At 45.1% G+C, this 17,707-nt stretch overlaps 2 protein-coding genes across 3 annotated transcripts in view; one reads left to right on the top strand and one right to left on the bottom strand.

Annotated features, from left to right (window-relative positions):
* The first annotated feature begins 3,258 nt into the window (after positions 1 to 3,258).
* Positions 3,259 to 12,750, top strand: PDCD5 (programmed cell death 5). The gene is made up of 6 exons (XM_004704714.2): positions 3,259 to 3,365; positions 4,795 to 4,832; positions 10,355 to 10,416; positions 11,302 to 11,393; positions 12,078 to 12,149; positions 12,565 to 12,750. Exons 1-6 carry the CDS (start codon positions 3,294 to 3,296, stop codon positions 12,610 to 12,612), a joined length of 384 nt encoding a protein of 127 aa, XP_004704771.1. The 5' UTR covers positions 3,259 to 3,293; the 3' UTR covers positions 12,613 to 12,750.
* A 2,116-nt stretch (positions 12,751 to 14,866) lies between these two features.
* Positions 14,867 to 17,707, bottom strand: part of ANKRD27 (ankyrin repeat domain 27) — a 61,778-nt gene continuing 58,937 nt past the window's right edge. Inside the window, exons 27-29 of one of the 2 annotated variants that reach the window (XM_004704715.2) lie at positions 17,412 to 17,490; positions 16,847 to 16,919; positions 14,867 to 16,106 (exon numbers count right to left, since the gene is read on the bottom strand). In XM_004704715.2, the coding sequence (XP_004704772.1) occupies positions 15,873 to 16,106; positions 16,847 to 16,919; positions 17,412 to 17,490 (386 nt within the window). In that variant the 3' untranslated portion in view covers positions 14,867 to 15,872. The remainder of the gene's footprint in view (positions 16,107 to 16,846; positions 16,920 to 17,411; positions 17,491 to 17,707) is intronic. The other variant, XM_045293583.1, reaches the window with a different exon arrangement.

Here is a 17,707-nt window from a genome sequence, read left to right as displayed (position 1 = left end):
CTCGTGGCTGAGGCTAAGGCCTTAAAGGCCACCGGCTCCCAACAGGTCATCCTTTTTTGTTTTATAAAAAATGAGAAATAAGCCCTTAGGGAGTTGTACCTGTCTTAGGTCGCCGGGTGTCGCCCTGACCCTTACCCGTCTTCGGCTTTTGAGAACGCATTTTATCCACTTTGAGTGGAGGCGAACCAAAGTCTGTCTTAGGTCGGTGTCAGGGGCACCCAGTCTTACCCGTCATTGGCTATCCAACTCATCTCATAAGGGCGGGGGTATTACCGGCAATGAATGCTCATCTTCCTGAGCCACCCCAGTACTCATTTCTACTCTGCCCTATAGGGTCGCTCTGAATTGGAATCAAGTTGATGGAGGTGAGGTGTCTTTGTTTTGTTTTGTTTTTAATCACTTTGATTTCATATAAATAGCTCTTTAATAGTTTAAAGTAGATTTTTTTTCCCCCAGTAGTTAAGCAGTTTGGTTTTAAGAAGTTTTTCAGGTATATTTCTGGTTTAAGGCTTAAAGATTCTCCCAGGGAAAGAGTTTCTGGGGTTCATCTAGCTTCGGGGTCCCAGGAAATCTGGAGTTTATGAAAATTTGAAATTCTGTGCTACATGTTTCCTTATTGATCAGGAGCCTACTAAGGCTCTTTGGTCAAAATGTTCAGGGAAAAGGAGGCAGTTGGTTCATGGAGGCAATTAGCCACACATTCTATAACCTTCTCCTAATCTTGACTTTTCGTTCTTGTGTTGAGGAAGTACTTGAGTAGGGGCCCAATCTTAAAACGTAACATAATAATATATGTACATAGATCTATTTCCTTATTGTTATATATAAATATATTTACATATGTACATGCCTGTATTTAGACCTCTATAAATGTCCTTTGCCTCCTAGTTCTTTTCTCTATTTCCCTTTACTTTCTCTTGTCCCACTATCGTGTTCGCCTTTCATCTGGGTTTCAGTAATTCCTCTTGGCTTTGCCCTTGATCAAGCCCCACCTACATGTCTGTGGAAAGACCTGTCTGTGTCGAGTGTTGGCTATTGAATGACCTTCAACATGCCTTTTCACCTTTCTCCTCCCAGTCCTCTTTATTTTTCCCAACTCATTTTAAATGTACAAGTTCATGATTTTTAGTGTATTTAAGAGTTGGGCAACCAGCATATGATAATTAGGTTTATTATTCCAACCAGCCAATAGGAACATGTGGGATTAGTCGGTTGCAGTTGGATTGGAAGGCAAAGAGATAAAAGGCTCTGCAAGGTCTGCCCCCCTTTCTCGTGCTCTCTGGTGATCTCTGCTTTAGCTAGTTCTCTGCCTCAACCTGTGAGCTACACCACCTGTGGGCCAAGCCAATCCATGGATCCTATTGCTGGAGCTTGAGGCTCCTTTGAGACCTGCTTTGCCACGCTGCTGGTGCATACATCGCATGAGCTTGGGGCTGGTGGATCCTGTCACCTTGCATTGCTTGCATTTGATATCGCATCCGGGCCTGCTTCACTAAGCTCCCGAGCTCCTGACTGTTGTTGACCCACCCTGCTGTTTGCTGCCCCTTCATTATATATTATACCCTGCTTGTCTTGCCTGAGGGAGGCCTCTTGCTGTCTGCTTCATTGACCTTGGACCTGGCAGCCCACATGAGTTTAAGGACTTCCAGTATATTAACTGTTCCATGGAAATGAACTGAATTGAACCCCCGGTACTGCTGTGTAGACTGATTAACTGTTACATTCCTTCTTTCTGTATAAACCTACATATATATATGTAATCATAAGTGTCCTGATTTTGTTTCTCTGGAGAACCCTGCCTAACACACAACACCACAATCTAGTCCTAGAACATTTCCATCACTCTAAGTGGCTTTTCTGAGTACCTGCTGTCTGATCTGTATATAGAGATTGCAGCAACCTAACGCAGGCCACCAATAAAAATTATATTACCAAAAACACTTTATAAATTCAATGTAATTCTGATCCAAATCCCAGCACAATTCATCAAAGCAATGAAAAAACATCACTGACTTTATATGGAAAGGATAAACAAAGCACTATTTAAAAATGAAAATAAAATAGGAGGTCTTTTACTCCCAGCTTTGAAAACATATTATATAGTCACAGTAATCAAAACAGCTTGGTACGGGTACAAGTACCAAAGACCAATGGATTAGAATGGAGAATCCAGACATACAACCCGCCTGTAAAAGAATGAAACAGGATCCATACCTCATACCATGTATCAAATAAACTCAAGATGGATTAAAGACCCAAATATAAAGGCCAGCAATACAAAAATAGAGACAAACTTAAGTGCCCTGATACACGGCAAACATAATGAAAATTACCAACACCACTGAAGACAAACTAGAGGACGGTGACTTGTAAATGACAACAGCAACAAAAATTTTCATATTATATTTGTTCTCACTGCCATGGAATTGATTGGACAGAGGAGAATTACTACTGGGTTTCCGTATCTGTAAATCTTTATAGGAGTCGAAAGCCTCCTCTCTCTCCAGCCGAATTGGTGCTGTGTTCCAACTGCTGCCCTTTCCGTTCGCAGTCCTACTCAGAACCCACGACACCCCCCACAGCACACCAGCCTCACAGGACGCCGACTACAGGACAGGGAGAACGTCCCTTGTGAGTGTCTGAGACGGAAACCCTTATGGGAGTAGAAAGCCCCCAGTCACTGGTGGTTTTGAATTGCTGACCTTGCGGATCGCGGCCCATCTTGTAACCACTCCGCCAGTACACTACCAGCGCCCCTTAATTATATACTATACACTGATAACTTGGTTGTGGAACGGCTCCAAGCTTGAACTTTTCCACTACTCCAACAGTAAAGTTCGAAAAAAATATGCTTGATGTTCATAATTTTGAAGCCATGGTTGAGGTATTTTACTCAAAGTGCAAAATAGAAAAGCCCAATGACGAATATCATTCACAGTAACATAAGCACTATATGTAGTCTGAGCGAGATGTCCATCGCAAGATTCAACGAGTGCCTCACTCTGGGTCTGTACAAAGTTTTCAAGTCGCGTTTTCAGTTGACTATCGAGCAGCCCGGCTCTCCCCACTGTCCACTGTGGGAGTTCGGCCCAAGACTGATAGCCAGGGATCGATCGTGGCATCTGCCCTCTCCCTGGCTGCCTGGCTGAGGCAGGAGGCGCTGCTCCGGGCTGGATTTGTGATGCCTGGACGCTGCGGGCGCCTGCGCAGTGCCGAGCCGCGCTGGCGCAGATCGGGCGGTCGCCGAGTGGGCTGGGGAGTGCCGCGGCGCTGAGACTCGGGACGGCGGTGCCATGGCGGACGAAGGGCTCGAGGCCCTGAGGAAGCAGAGGCTGGCCGAGCTGCAGGCTCAGGCGAAGCACGGGGTGAGCGCGCCCGCCCGGCCTGGCCCTTGCGGGGCGCCGCCCTCTCCCGAGGCGAAGGGCGGGGCCCTTGGCGGAGGCTCCCGGCGCTCCCTGTCCGGGCGGCTGCGTGACCGACTCCGAGGCGGGCCTCGGACGCCTCTCCCCCGCCTAGGGGCTCGGGTGGCCAGGGGGCGGGTGCTGCCCACGTGCGGCCCCGGGCCCGTCCCTCCGAGGGCCTGTCCCTCACCAGGGCCTGTCCCTCCGAGGGCCTGTCCCGGACCAGGGCCTGTCCCTCCGAGGGCCTGCGCCGGACCAGGGCCTGTCCCTCCGAGAACCTGTCCCTCCGAGGGCCTGCCCCAGGCCAGGGCCCGTTTGCCCAGCTTGGCCTCGCTGAGACAGGCCCTGTGAACGCCCTGTGGTCCGCAACCGACTTCTCAGCGACCCCCGGGGTTTGCGTCCCTTAGCGTTGAGGTCTTGCCGTCTCCGACTGCTGCCCCAGACGATGGCCAAGCCAGATAGTTTTGTGGAATTCATTTGTACTGACCCAAGGAGTCAGCTAACATTTCTGTGCGGGTCTGCTATGTGCCCGCCAGGTGCTGAGAGGACAGCAGGGAACCGAGGGACATCGAGTTGACAGTTCCCAGAAGATGCTCCTGTAGTGACTGTGCTATAGCCGGAATGGAGGCCAGCATGAGGGGTCAAGAGGGGAAAGGCCTCCGGGGAGCCGCCGTGTCAGTCAGCGCCTGCAGCACGGAGCCACCTTCCGTTTTCTTGACCTGAACTCTTGACCACCCATGATTTCATAGTGCAGGGATTCACACACACCACCCCCACCCCCGTATGGTGGTTTGCGTTCCTAAGAGACTCTACTCCATTGTGACTGTAGAGCCGTGGTCCTCGACCTTCCTAATGCTGCCACCCTTTCATACGGTCCTCAGAACTGTAATTTTGCTACTATTGTGAATCAATGTAAATCTCTGATATGCAGGATGGATTTTCATTGTTACAAATTGAACATCATTAAAGCATAGTGATGAATCACAAAAACTATGTAATTAAATATTGTGAAATATTTATTTCTAAGGACAAGTAAATGAAATTTTGTCTTGAAACATGGTGTAGCATGGGTAGCAGTCTTCACTCTCGGTATGTGGGCGTATCTGCATGTGGGCGGACCCCCCTGGAGACGGTAGAGGAGCCGTGTCTGGGTTCCTAAGACCTTCGGAAATCTGTGTTTTCCACAGGTTGGGAACTGCTGCTTTAGAGGCTTATCAAAAACACTGCCATAAAGGGAAATTCTGATACCTGGCTTTTCATTATTTGATAAATGCCTTACCAGGGCAGGAACCTATTATGCATCAGAAACAAAAGAAGAGTAGTCATTCTTTTCCTTCCCTTTCTCTGAGAAAATACTTTGTTAAAAGGTTTTTGTTTTTGTTTTTTCTTTCAGGAGCCTGGCGATGCAGCACAACAGGAAGCAAAACACAGGTCTGGCCCGGCGCTGGGAACACAGTCTTTTTCAAGTCCCGATTTTAACGCAGCAGCCTGTGGGCACAGTGGTGACTCTCGGGGCTGCCCTTGCTGAGGGGTTGCTATGAGTATGCATGGACTCAGCTGTCAGGGAGTTTGGTTGTTTTGTTTGTCTTTAACATGCGTGTGAGCATTAACGTTTTCTGGCATAATAACAAACTCACCGGCATGGAGTCAATTATGACTCACTGACCCTCTCAGACAGAGTAGACCTGCCCGTATGGATTTCTGAGACTGTAACTCTTAACAGGAGTAGAAAGCTTCATCTTTCTCCCACAACCCGCTGATCTTGTGATTAGCAGACCACAGTATAACCCACTATTGCCACCAAAGTGCCTTTTTACTACATACTGATTTAAAAAAAAGAAATAATCATTGTCTTCATTATTCTTTGTTAATAAGTTTAAATGGAGCCCCACAGCACTTATCCCATTGTTGTGCAATCTCTTGTTTATTTCTGTACTAAACAATGAATAGCCTTAAAAGTGAACATAATAGTACAAGTTACCACTATTGTAAGGATCATGTGAATACCTTTAGTTAAGTGACCAATAAGTACTGTTCGCTATTCCACCACAGGTAAAGTGCCTCACGCATAGCAGGTGGGCTGAATGGTATTCGATTGCTCCATCTCACCACCTTTTTAACGCATTTCATTCATTCTGAGATTATTGTTGAGCACCCTTGGGTCAGGCATGATATCGAATCTTTAGAAATTAGCAGGGGCAAGAAAATCTGTTTGCTGAAATGCATCTCAAAGTTACACTCATCCTAGAATCTTCCAGAGGGTATTTATATCTCTGTCCTCACCTTGGGGACATATTTAACTGGAGACCTTAAAATGAAATTCTCTGAGATTTCACATAGTTGGATAATAGTTGATTGGACGGCTGACAGCACGGCCAGCCACTCCACTGGAGAAAGCGGAGGCTGTCTGCTCGCATAAAGACGAATAGCATTGGAGGCTGTATACAGGCCCTCTGATTTGGAGTCAGCTCCGTGGCAGTGGGTTTTTTGTTTGCTTCGTGTTTCCACCCAAGAAGTGTGAACGACAGACCTGCATGGTTAAAGCTTGCAGCTAGAATTCTAAGGAACTTTGTACTTTCTCTTCCTCCCTGTGAGCCAAGGTGAATGCTTGCATACTTACTCGCTGGCAGATTAGTGTCTTGTTTGCTTTGTAATGAGGATGTTGCTCTTGGGTATGGCAACTTTGAGTGGTTCTGTCTCCTTTTACACCTCATTTGGAGTGCTATTTTTTTAGAAATCTATACAATTATGGTATGGCTCATAGTCACATCTTAGATTCTGTGCAGTACAGTAGTTGTTCATGGCTTGAGTGATAAAGTGGCAGTACTTGGTAGAAATAAAAATGGTGTATGGGAGCATCTTCAAGGGCTCCGCAGATAAGTGTGGTTAATGGGGACGGCCAGCCTCAATTCCCGCTTAACTGCCAAAGCAACTCTTTGGTCAATTGTGTTAATGGGCTCCTTGAGAGACTTAATTTTTCAGGGAGAAAACAGAAAGCCCCTGTCATATGAACCTGAAGTAAGCCCACTTTTCTTAGGTAGGAGGAAGAAGCAAAGCTAGTTGGTGTTAAGTGCCATCAAATCAGTTCCAACCCATAACATCCCTCTGTATAACTGAATGAAACTCCCTGAGTCCTTTGCTACAGCCACGTGTCAATCCATCTCATTGAGGACCTTCCTCTCATGTGCTCTGCTCCTCCACTTTAACAAGCATGCTGTCCCTCTCCGTGCACTGGTCTCTCCTGACAACATAGCCAAAGTATGTAAGACGAAATCTTGCCATCCTTTGTTCTAAGGAGCGCTCTGGCTGTACTTCCAACCAGATTGTTTTTTAGGGGTGCTGGGAGGAAATTATAACTATCTAACTGTCCCTGGTTTGCTTTTGTCTGTTTTGCTAAAAGGACAAGGATACAGTTACGATTTCCTTGCTCCCCGCCCATCCCCCCACCCCCCTCCAATTTTTCTGTCTACACACACACTCATCCTGGAAGAAGTACAACCAAAATGCTCCATGGAAGTGAAGGTGGAAAACTGTGGGAAGAGGCAGGAGCGGGACAACATACAGGCAGAGCCCCAAAAGACCATGGTGGGAAGGAGTGGGACAACATACAGTGGACAGTGGGGCACAATGATTGAGTGACTACCCTGCCTCCCCAAGTCTGGACCTGGGCTGAGGCGCAGGCAAGGCCGGATCAGCTCAGCCAAAGGGGTGGTAACGGAAGAGCACAACAGGAGGGAAGAGCACAACAGGAGACCGATGAGGTTGTCAGTGAAACCCATGTGTGCAAAAGTGGAGACAAAGTCAAGTAAACAGGAAAGGATAAATCTGAAGAGGAAAAAGTTCAAGGAAAAGGGAGCAAAGGGAAACCAGGCTGAAACAGCTAACCAAGAAACTAAAGATTTACCTGCCAAAAATGGAGAAATGAAAAATGAGAAGTCCACCCTGTGATGAAGCAGGAGGAAGACAAATTAATGTGTATTGTGTCTTTCCAGTGGGCCCTGTTATCTCCCTTCTGGTCCAATCCATAGGAATTGTTTCTTTTTTTTCCCCAGAGGAATATTTTCATCAACTATTTTGTAAATGCAAGTTTTTTAGTAGCTCTAGAAACATTTTTGAGAAAGAAATCCCATTTCATCCCTTTTTTTTTAAGTGTAAGTGCTTTTTCTTAAGATGTGAAATCATTTACTGGTTGTTTATTTTATGGTACAACTAGAAAATAGTGGGATGTTGAATTGTGGGAAGATTTAACTGTTTTGGGTGTCAACATTCCATGGGGTGGTGGGTAGTTTTTATATACCTAATACAAAACATATTTAATGGCAATTTGGAGTCACTGTCATCCATTGTATGACTTGAACATTTAAAATGTGTTTCCATGTTCTTAATAGAATTGTCTGAAAACCATTGTCATGGCTTTCTTGTCAGAACTGTGCATTCTGTAACACCTTTGGTTGTGGTAGTCCAGTTTTCCTAATAACTTTGTTATGTGCTGTGAAGGGTTGAACATTTGAATGTGTAGTGTATGTGACATTAAATTGTGACAGTGGGACACATCGCTTCTCGGCCTTCTGGCTAAGGTCAAGTGTAGTGAACTAGTGGGACTTAAGATGTAACAGTTTATCAACATTTGAAGATAATGGTACTTGATAATCTCTTTGAAAATTCGCCTCCAAGTTTAAAACTGGAAAGTCTCTGGAATTTAGAAACAAATTTTATCTACATGCCATTTTAGGATTTTGGTATGTGCATTAAGGATGGTGTACAAATTGTTCATAATGTCTCTGTCCTGACTCAAAACAACCAATGGTATGCCAGTTACAAAAACAAAAAAGAGCAGTAGTGAGGATGGTCCGTCTTTTGCCAAACACCCTTTGGACATGTCATCAGGAGAAATCAGTGTCTGGGAAAAGAGCATCATGCTTGGTGCGGGCCATCGAAAAAGAGGAATCCTGTGGATAAGGTGGATTGACAGTGGCTGCCAAGAAGCAATTGTGAGGATGGCACAGACCAGGCAGTGCTTTGTTCTCTTGTTCATAGGATCGCGTGGTCGGGACTGACTCATGGCACCTAACAACAGCGTACATGCGAGTCGATGCGTCATAAAACCAAAAACTGGATCTAGCTCTGCATGTCTCAACGTGGCCCTCCCAGATCTGTTTCTTCATCTCTGAGGGCATCACACTGATTAATCTCTTGGTCCTCTTCATTCCCTGCTAGCCCACCACAAATTGATACCACTCACTAGGGTACTTAATGGTGGTGGTAATAGTTAAACAGATTCCACCCTGAATTAGGAAAATTCAAAGTTTTTCTTCCAATAAAAATAGCAGTCAATAAATAGTAAAAAAAAAAAATATTGCTACTAAGTGTCCCGTTCATACATGTACAGTTTTATACGCATGTCTCTGCGGTCAGTGGATAGTTGCAGACCTGTTCTCCAGTCATACACTTGTTTTAGGAGTCCTTAAAAAGAAAAAGGTCCAATCAAAACTGCTGTCTGAGCAATCTGCTGGGCCAGTTTCTTTGAAGGCAGAAGTCAAGCTTTTTTTTTTTTTTTTGGATCCTCAAAAGAGTTTCTTCAAAGACATAGGGTGATCGTGGAAGCTATTAGGAGAACGTTTTAGAGAAAATAGAAAGCTCATTGTTGAGGAAAAAAGACTGAAGAAGTTTTTCCCATCACGACAGTCTTCAAGGAAAGCAAAGGTTGTCCTATGAAATCTTACCAGGAAACCTTCCCCATCAACCCCACAACCTTGATCTTGCCTCTTCAGGCTGCTTTTGTCCTGAAAACTCAAAAAATAGTGAAAAGGAACGCAATGTTGAGTCCCTCAAGGACACCAAAACTGCCGTTTTGATGAGCAGTAGATCGAGTGCAGAGTCCTCTAGGGAAGTGCCTGCACAGGTGCATAGACCAAGTTGGAGGGACGGCAGGCGCCTTGAGGTCAAAATGTATTATTATTTGATCTCCCTTTTGATCCATTTCAAAGCTGTTTCCGTTTTGTTTTTGTAAGTGAAGAAAATACATGTGGATTAAGCCCCTGGTGATTCCCCTCTGACCATGGACCAAGGGATGTGAATAGTCTTGCAAAGTACATTGGAAAGTGGATTTTTGCAGATGCAGTTAGGTTAAAATTTAGCACCGTATCATTTGATCTCCTTTATGATCCATTTACATTTGTTCTAGTTTTTAATATTTTCTACTGTTTGTATTTTGCTTTAGTTCATTATTGTTGCTTGTTTTCTTAGTGTTTCTCTGTATATGGAATCCAGTAGGTACATTTATAGAGACAGTAACTGGATCAATGGCTCCTTGGGATGGGAAGGCAGGGTAGGTGGGAAGGAAACGGGGAGCTAATACCGATGAGGACAAGAGCTAAGAAAATATTCCCAAACCGATTGTGGTGAAGATTGTACAACTCTTCTTCTTGTGATTCAACTAGTTAATTGTGTGATATGTGAGTTATATGCCAATAAAATTGTTGGTGATAACAAAGCCTAGTGACCTGGTCAAAAACTGTGGAGCACAGCGCACCTCTCTAAGTGCAAGGCCTTCACAGCGTTCAGTGAACACTGCCGTGACCTTTCATTCCCTTCTTCCATGAACTTTGGAATCTGCCTTCGCCACGGGGTTGCCATAGAACGGATTTAACAATAACTCTTTGTAACTTTATTTTTAAAATAAGTCAATTTAAGTACATAGACCTAATTGGAGGGTATGTCAAAAAAGAGCAGCTTCACATTTTGATAGTTTTTTCCTATGATTCTATAGAAATACGCTTTGACTACCCTCATGTATAGCTGGCTTTGATGACAAGGATATTTAATCTATAATTGTTGCCTTCTGCACAGCACTGACTGTGAAGTGCAGACTTCCATCTTGAAACACTTGTTGAATTCAGTAGAAATGCTGGCTGCTTGATTTTAACCGTGCTTGCCCTGTGTTTTTGTTGTAGGGAAGCAGAAATGAGAAACAGTATCTTAGCCCAAGTTTTGGATCAGTCAGCCCGGGCCAGATGTAAGCATCTTCAGTTTCCTTTACTTCCAGGTCAAATCCGATTGGCTATAGTTAGTTGAGAGAGAGAGAGAGAGAGAGAGAGAGAGAGAGAGAGAGAGAGAGTGTGTGTGTGTGTGTGTGTGTGTGAGAGAGAGAGAGAGAGAGAGAGAGAGACAGACAGACACCTCTCTGGATTATTTAATCTAAATGCATTTGAAATACAGATTTTTTTCTAAGTATTGTGACATTTATCAACCTAAGGAAATGTACTTAAGTCATCACAAGTACCAGCTCAATTGTTGTACTCAGAGATGTTTTCTGTGTATCTGGTAAAATGTAGAGGAAAAATTCAGTTGGGTTAGCTGTGGATGTGGGAGATGAGGGTTTGTGGGCCTATTCTGTATTTTAGCACGGTTAGAACTTTTCATAACGAAAACAGGAAAAATGGGTTGTGGAGAACGAGCTCATGTTTTTTGTATTACTTGAAGCCGTTTGAATTTAGAAGAGGCAGCTTTACATGAATTAGCACCATTGTTTATCTTTGGCAAAAAGTGTTGGTGCTTGGGAGTGTTTGTTCAGCTTAGGCGTGGCTTGGTAGATATGTTGGTGGTGTCAGATGATCATGTATAAAAATAAACGGCTTTCCAATGGGCATATTTTTAAAAGGCAGAATTTAATCCTGGCCTGACCAGTCCATGTCCATGTCTTGACTAAGACTGGTGGGGCTAAACTTTTGTTTCCCTGTCTTTAAGAGAGGTGACAACACTGTCTCCTTACCTACCTTGATGGTCCCAGGATTTAAAAAGTAATGGCTGTGCCCTGCTCTGGCACCGTCAGCACCTAATTTTACAATGTAAGAGCAGTGCATTTCCTTTTGACACCCAGTGTGTGTGCTCTTGTTTTCAGTAAGTAACTTAGCCCTTGTAAAGCCTGAGAAGAGTAAAACGGTAGAGAATTACCTGATACAGATGGCGAGATATGGCCAGCTCAGTGGGAAGGTAAGTTTGAACTGCTTTCCAGCCGCTCCGGCTCTTGTTACTTATTTTATTAGAACAAGTCTTCTGCAGGTCAGTTTCATCTTCATCTCCTTACAGAACCCGTGTTGACTATTCAGGGGAGGTTAACGGGGACGGGAAAAGTGGATGGGGAGTAACGAGGAGGCCCAATGTGAAGGAGGTAGCCAGTCTCTCCAAAAAGTCTATGTGGAAATGTTGACCTGGAAGCCTGTTTTCCTGTATATACTTTCACCCACGATACAGTTACATATTTGAAAGAGTGGCCCCACCTGTATGGGGACCCTTTGCTGCCACTGCAGTCTACAGGGTCAGCCCTTCCTGGAGAACCACTTAGAGAAAGTGCTGCCAGGTCAGTGGTCTTGGGAAGAGCATGCTGTAGGCCCTTGAAGATAGCATTTTCATTTCTCAGGCAGAAGAGCTGTTTCCACTGTACCCCGCACAAAGAACATAGTGGTCAGTGGAGCTGATGGTAGTTTTCTCCTAATAGCGACAGATGAGTTTTTCAGAACCTTGTAAACCACTATTTACAGTGGCTTCAGCCTCCTCCCTACCACTCCTCCCTCCCTCTCTGCCCACACATCCCAGAAAGACTGTAAATGATTAAACCTGCTGGAGAGGTAAAGTCTTTGTTTCCTAAGTACCATTTTCCTTTTTTGGTTACCCTAGGTATCAGAACAAGGTTTAATAGAAATCCTTGAAAAAGTAAGCCAACAAACAGAAAAGAAAACCACAGTTAAAGTAAGTTTTCAAAGCCACACATGGTTTATAATAAAATACATTTTTTACATGTAAGTGGTGGGCACATCCCTGGTCAGAGATTTTCATTTTATAACAATGGGAGTTCAGGGACAAAAACTGAATGTTTGGGGGAAGAGAGTAAACATGGATACTATATGTAAGGCTTGTCTGTGTGCCCCTGCCTGCCAAACACACGTATACTCAAAACTCAACTCAAAAATAGAAAATATATGTAAGGCTTTTTTTGTGTACTCCCTGACTGCTGAAAACACACACACACACACACACACACACACACACACACACATTTAATCCACACAACGTGAAGTAGGCAGAAAGTTTTCTCAAAATCTTCCTGATGCTTTCAAACATGTGGTGACATCTGTTTCTCTCTCCCCGCCCCCGCCCCGCCCAGTTCAACAGAAGAAAAGTAATGGACTCTGATGAAGATGACGATTATTGAACTGGCATGACCAGCCTGAGCTGAATGGAACAGTTCTAGGACAGATGGCACTCGGCAGAAGTTATGATCTGATTACATGTTTACTTTGTTTATAGTCTCTATGTCTTTAAAAAAATAAACTTCTTGTCTAAAACGCTGTTTTAGTGCCATAATCAGGTGATCGGGAGATGGCATTTTGAATGTTCTCCTTTCCTACCAAAAGTATTTAAACACATCATCAATCCGTCCCGTGAAGAGTCCTTCCAGTTTGGGAAACGCCATGGGGCAGGTCTCCTTTGCCCTGACAATAGGTCATTCGGGTGAGCAGCATGAGAGTGGAGTGCCTATTAACTGAAGGTGGGAGTTGGAATCTACCCAGAGGGCCCTGAGAATAGATTTGGTGACCTACTCTTGGAACACCAGCCATGGAAAACCCTGCGGTGGAGCACAGTTGTTCTTAAAAGCGTTGGGTTTGGTTATTTCACAGCATGGACATATGTATTTTTGCAATTGTGACACCTGTGGTTCAGTTGGGGAAAGGGCCACAGCAGGAACAAGCTGCCAGAGCTCTAGTGAGTAAACAATGTGCTGCAGCAGCCAACAGTGTCGTAAAGATCAAAATCCATGGGTTAAGGTAAATAAACATTTGCATTTGGGTACATTTAATACATCCAACACATGTCTGAAAGCAAAGAAGTGGTTTTTCTTCTACAGAGAATTGGGAATGCTACTATTTAATGTAGGACAGTACCTCTACCTAAAGCCCTTCACAGTTGCCCTTCAAAGGTCCAGATTAAATGACCTTTCAAATATTACTTCCACCCAAAATAACTGAACTAGAGTGATCCTTCCATTGAGGAAAATTACCAAAATAACTGGGCCATGCTGGTAGTAACAGTTCCAGAATAACAGGCATGTTTGTACAAGGAATGACTTCTAATGATTAAAAGCCAGTTGGGGTAGTGAAGCAATTTTTAACTAGAAAGTGACTTAAAATATCTCTTTCAACTCTGCTTTATTCTCACAGGATTATTCAAGTCACACACTTAGGTTGTAGGTCCGGTTTTAGAAGAATCAAACTTTAGCCTACATAGTCTAAGGTAAAATTTTTATCAGGAATTATGAAAAATAAAAATCTCAGTTACAAGTCATTTTGCTTTTGCCTTGCTTCATTTACATAAAAATGAGATTAGACAATTCTCAGAGGTCACTGCCAACCTGGCCTGGCCTTGGCTCAGATCTCCAGCAAATCAGCTGCCTTACAAGGGGGCTACACAAAAATTGGTGGGAAATGGAATTTCCCCATGAACTTTGTGAAACCCTTGTCATTTCTCTGAATCTTTTTCCTCATTTGATAAGTGTACCACCAGGTGATGGTTAGAATTAAATAGGACGCTTTTTCAAAATTTGATTACACTACCAAGAAAGTTCAGTGGTTATCAAATTTATGTTATTTGCAGCTTGAAGGTGACTGTTGAGGAACTAAAGGTGGACAGTATCCTAATTAGATGCTTTAGACCAGTGGTTCTCAATCTGGGGGTCACAACCCCTTTGGGGGTTGAGTGACTTTCACAGGGGTTGCCTGATTCATAACTAGCAAAATGACAGGAATTAGCAACGACAATAATTTTATGGTTGGAGGTTACCACATGAGTAACTGTATGAAAGGGTCGCAGCATTAGGAAGGTTGAGAACAATGAGGTGGCTTTGTTTAAAAGCGAGGCAAGCAGATGGGCAGAGAAGCTACCTAGACTGTAAATATGTATTATATTCATTTCATTCTTCCTTTAAAAGGAATTTCAACATTTGTGTGGTTCCTAGAAGTCTTGTCGGGGCTCCTGGGCAGTGCACATTAAAAAGTACATGAGATGCACTACGAGGTCAGCAGCCTGCACCCACCTAGAAGCCCCTAGGAAGAAAGGCCTGGCCATCTGCTTCCAAAAAGTCACAGCCTTGGTTGGGGCTGTTCCACTCTGCACATGTGAGGCTGCCACAAGTCAACACCGACACAATGTCAAGTTCTGTGGGCCCTGGGCACTGGAGGAAGCAGGCCCACGTCAGGTAGCAGTGACCTGCTGTGATTAACCGTGGGGCTTGGTTTCAATCACAGAGAGCTACCTGGAGAATAAAAGGCCCGCCCATCCAGCCATCCACCCACATCCATCCAACGGGAAGTCCCGTTTCCATACACAAAGAAAATGTGAACAACCGAGCAGCCAAGGAATGCTTTCTCTCTAGCAAAATATCAACTGAAGAAGTGGACCAGGACACAATAAGGAATCTTAAGGTTTACTGTTTCTTTCCCAGCATTTGGCACATATCCAAGGCACATTAGAAAACTAGAAATCATAAATTACTTTGTAGAAAAATAACCAGGCCCTCCAATCTATACACATACAAGCCACTTCCAGGAACATGTAGACACACCCCATCCCTGTTAATGGAGTTCCTAGGTGTACTCAGGCCAAACCCAGGTTTGCGGTTCCACACCAGCTGATAACCTAAAAAAATAATTATCATTTCTAGAAATTTATAAAAAGGAATTAATGGCAATCAAGTCTAACTTAAAAATAACTTGGCCCTGGCTTGTGCTCTAAGTTTAGAACTTGAATAAAAAGACTACAGAAAGATGTGCCCAGTCTCCTCGTGAATCCAGTCACCATCCTTCAGGTGTGGCATGAAGGTAGGGAGGCCCCTCCTGGGACGGGGCGTGTCTACCAGCACTGTCACAGGTGTGCACTGCAGTGACCAGACAGCTCTACTTGAGAGGAAACAAACTTGGCTTTTCTATGTACAAAGGACAGCTCGAGCAGGTCCTCTCGATGAAAATGAATGTGGGCATGGCATTTAGGCATCTTTGGGTTCAAGTGCTGCTTTGCAAAGGGGCATTTTTCTGGGATGGACTTTCTTTACTGAGATGTGACTTCCCTGCTTGGCCTGCCTCCTGCCGTAGCAGGCGGCCTCCGAAGCGTCTGTTCAGGTGTCCAGGCGAGGATGCGCGTGCAGCTCGGGGTCTGCTCATGCATTTGTGGCACAAAGGGTTAGCACCTTTCCGCAGAAGCTGAGGACCTGGTGACGCAACCTGGTGCTGTCTCCGTGAGCCCTAACACTTAACAGGAAAGTCAGCCCTGAGTCCCTGTTGTCCACTCCTTCTAAGTGTGCTGACTAGCTCTGAAGAGGAAGGAGAGACGTGATGGGAAAAGCTGTCGGAACTTCCTGCTGCAGACCGACTCCAGGAAGCCAGTTATTTGAAGGTACGCTGAGCTGTGTTCTGATTGGCTTCAGGCCTGGGAGATACTGGCTTCCTGGGGAGCGGTGAGGTCGCCGGTAACCTCTGGGCCTATGGATCCCACTGCCTCATTGACTGTGTGTCTTGGCAGCATCCTCCGGTTCCCTGGGGCAGCCTGTCCCGGTGCGGGCCTCGAGGACTGGTCACCATGCCCCATGCCAGCTGTTGGAGGTCTGCAGGGGTCTGGCCGGTGAGTCTGTTTCAGCGTGGCTCTTTGCCTCTCTACCTACAGAAAAGGTGTAATTCAGTCCACACCATCTCTCCACCCCGACCCTAGCACAGTGCTGAGGATGCAATAGGGCCACGATTTCGGGTCTAGCATCCCTGTGGAGCTAGCATGATATGGGACTCTGCAAATGATGACAGCATCTCACCCTTAAACTCATACCTCTAAGAAGCCCAGACTCTTGTTGCCCCCATGTTACAAGATTAGCAACCTGCCCCAACAGCAAGGACAACGGGGGGTGGGGGGGCTGAACTGGGCAAATTTCAGAGTCTGCAGCTGGGGAAGAAGACTAAATAGCAGAACACAGCAAATGTCTCTCAGATAAAAAGGATGAGCTTCAGGATCTTTGCTCAAACAAATCACCCCCAAAAGCCCCAAACCCAACCCGCTGTTAAGGAATTGGTTCTGACTCAGAGCGACCCTGTGTAGGCATCTGGGGCTGTCCGTCTTTACAGGAGAGGACAGCCTCCCAGGTCTCCTGCGGACTGGCTGGTGGTTAGCAGCCCATTGCTCGCCAGTAAGCTCCAGACTGGTGAGCTTAACTAGGAGAGAGCCGTGCGTCCATGAAGCGTGGCATTATCTCCAGGGCCACAGCTCAGAGCCATGCTGAAGTGCCAGTGGGGTGGCCATGCTGGGGCTGTCCACAGAAGTGATTTTATTCTGTCTGGAGGGTGTTTTCACCCAACCACATACTAAAGGGAGACTGTTAAACCGTGCTCACAGGGCAGTGTTTCACTCACCTGATGCAATGCGCCTTCAGTAAGATCAGGCACACTTCGATCTCTTGCTATCATCTCCTTAGAAGTCCTTGCCCTGAAATCCAAGAGAAACATCCGGGATAACGAAAAAACCAAGCCTTGTTGCCGTCAAGGCGATTCAGAAGCATAGCAACCCCACAGGACAGAGGCAAACTGATGCACAGGCTCCGGAAGCCGTAACCTTCCTAGAATGGGCCATCACACCTTTCTCCCATGAGGCTGCTGGTGGGTAAAACTGCCGGCCTATCAGCTAGCTGTGGGGCATTTAACCATTGTGCCTCCAAACAGAGAGCCAGACCCACTGCTGACTCGTCAACTCTGGCTCTTAGCAACCCTAGAGGGCAGTAGAAGTGCCCCTGTGGGTTTCCAAGCCTGTGGCTTGTAAGGAAGCAGGGCGCCTCAGCACGGAGCCCAAACCACCAACCTTTTAGCTGCAGCTGAGCGCTCAAACAATGTGCCACCAAAAAGAAAATCTCTGTCTTTCCCACTTCCTTGATAAGTAAACAGCAGTCAACAGCACAGGAACCAACTTGAATTTTACACTTACTTAAACTGACCGGTCGAGGGGACAAAGTAAAACTGCCTGGAGAAAGGTTCATTGGGTAAATCACACATTTTTGAGTTCCCTGCAAAGGAAAGAGACATTTCTCAACTCTTCAGAATAGCATGAGGGCCGGTTTATGGTTAAAGTACGGATATAATCAGTAACTCCATGTTCGTAGGTTAGTAAGATTTTAAAAACAAAGCATTGGCTTTGCTTTAAAAAATATATGAGACGATACCTATGAATCTCTGTGAAATTCTGTGAATTTCTCATAAAACAGAAAGTGAAATCCTCGATAC

This window comes from Echinops telfairi, unplaced genomic scaffold (genome assembly GCF_000313985.2).
Source record: "Echinops telfairi isolate 266 unplaced genomic scaffold, ASM31398v2 ScPeMD7_2291;HRSCAF=2852, whole genome shotgun sequence".
In the NCBI taxonomy this organism is placed as follows: domain Eukaryota; kingdom Metazoa; phylum Chordata; class Mammalia; order Afrosoricida; family Tenrecidae; genus Echinops; species Echinops telfairi.
Note: the sequence above shows the minus strand (reverse complement) of the source record. Positions and strands in the feature narration are given on the sequence as shown.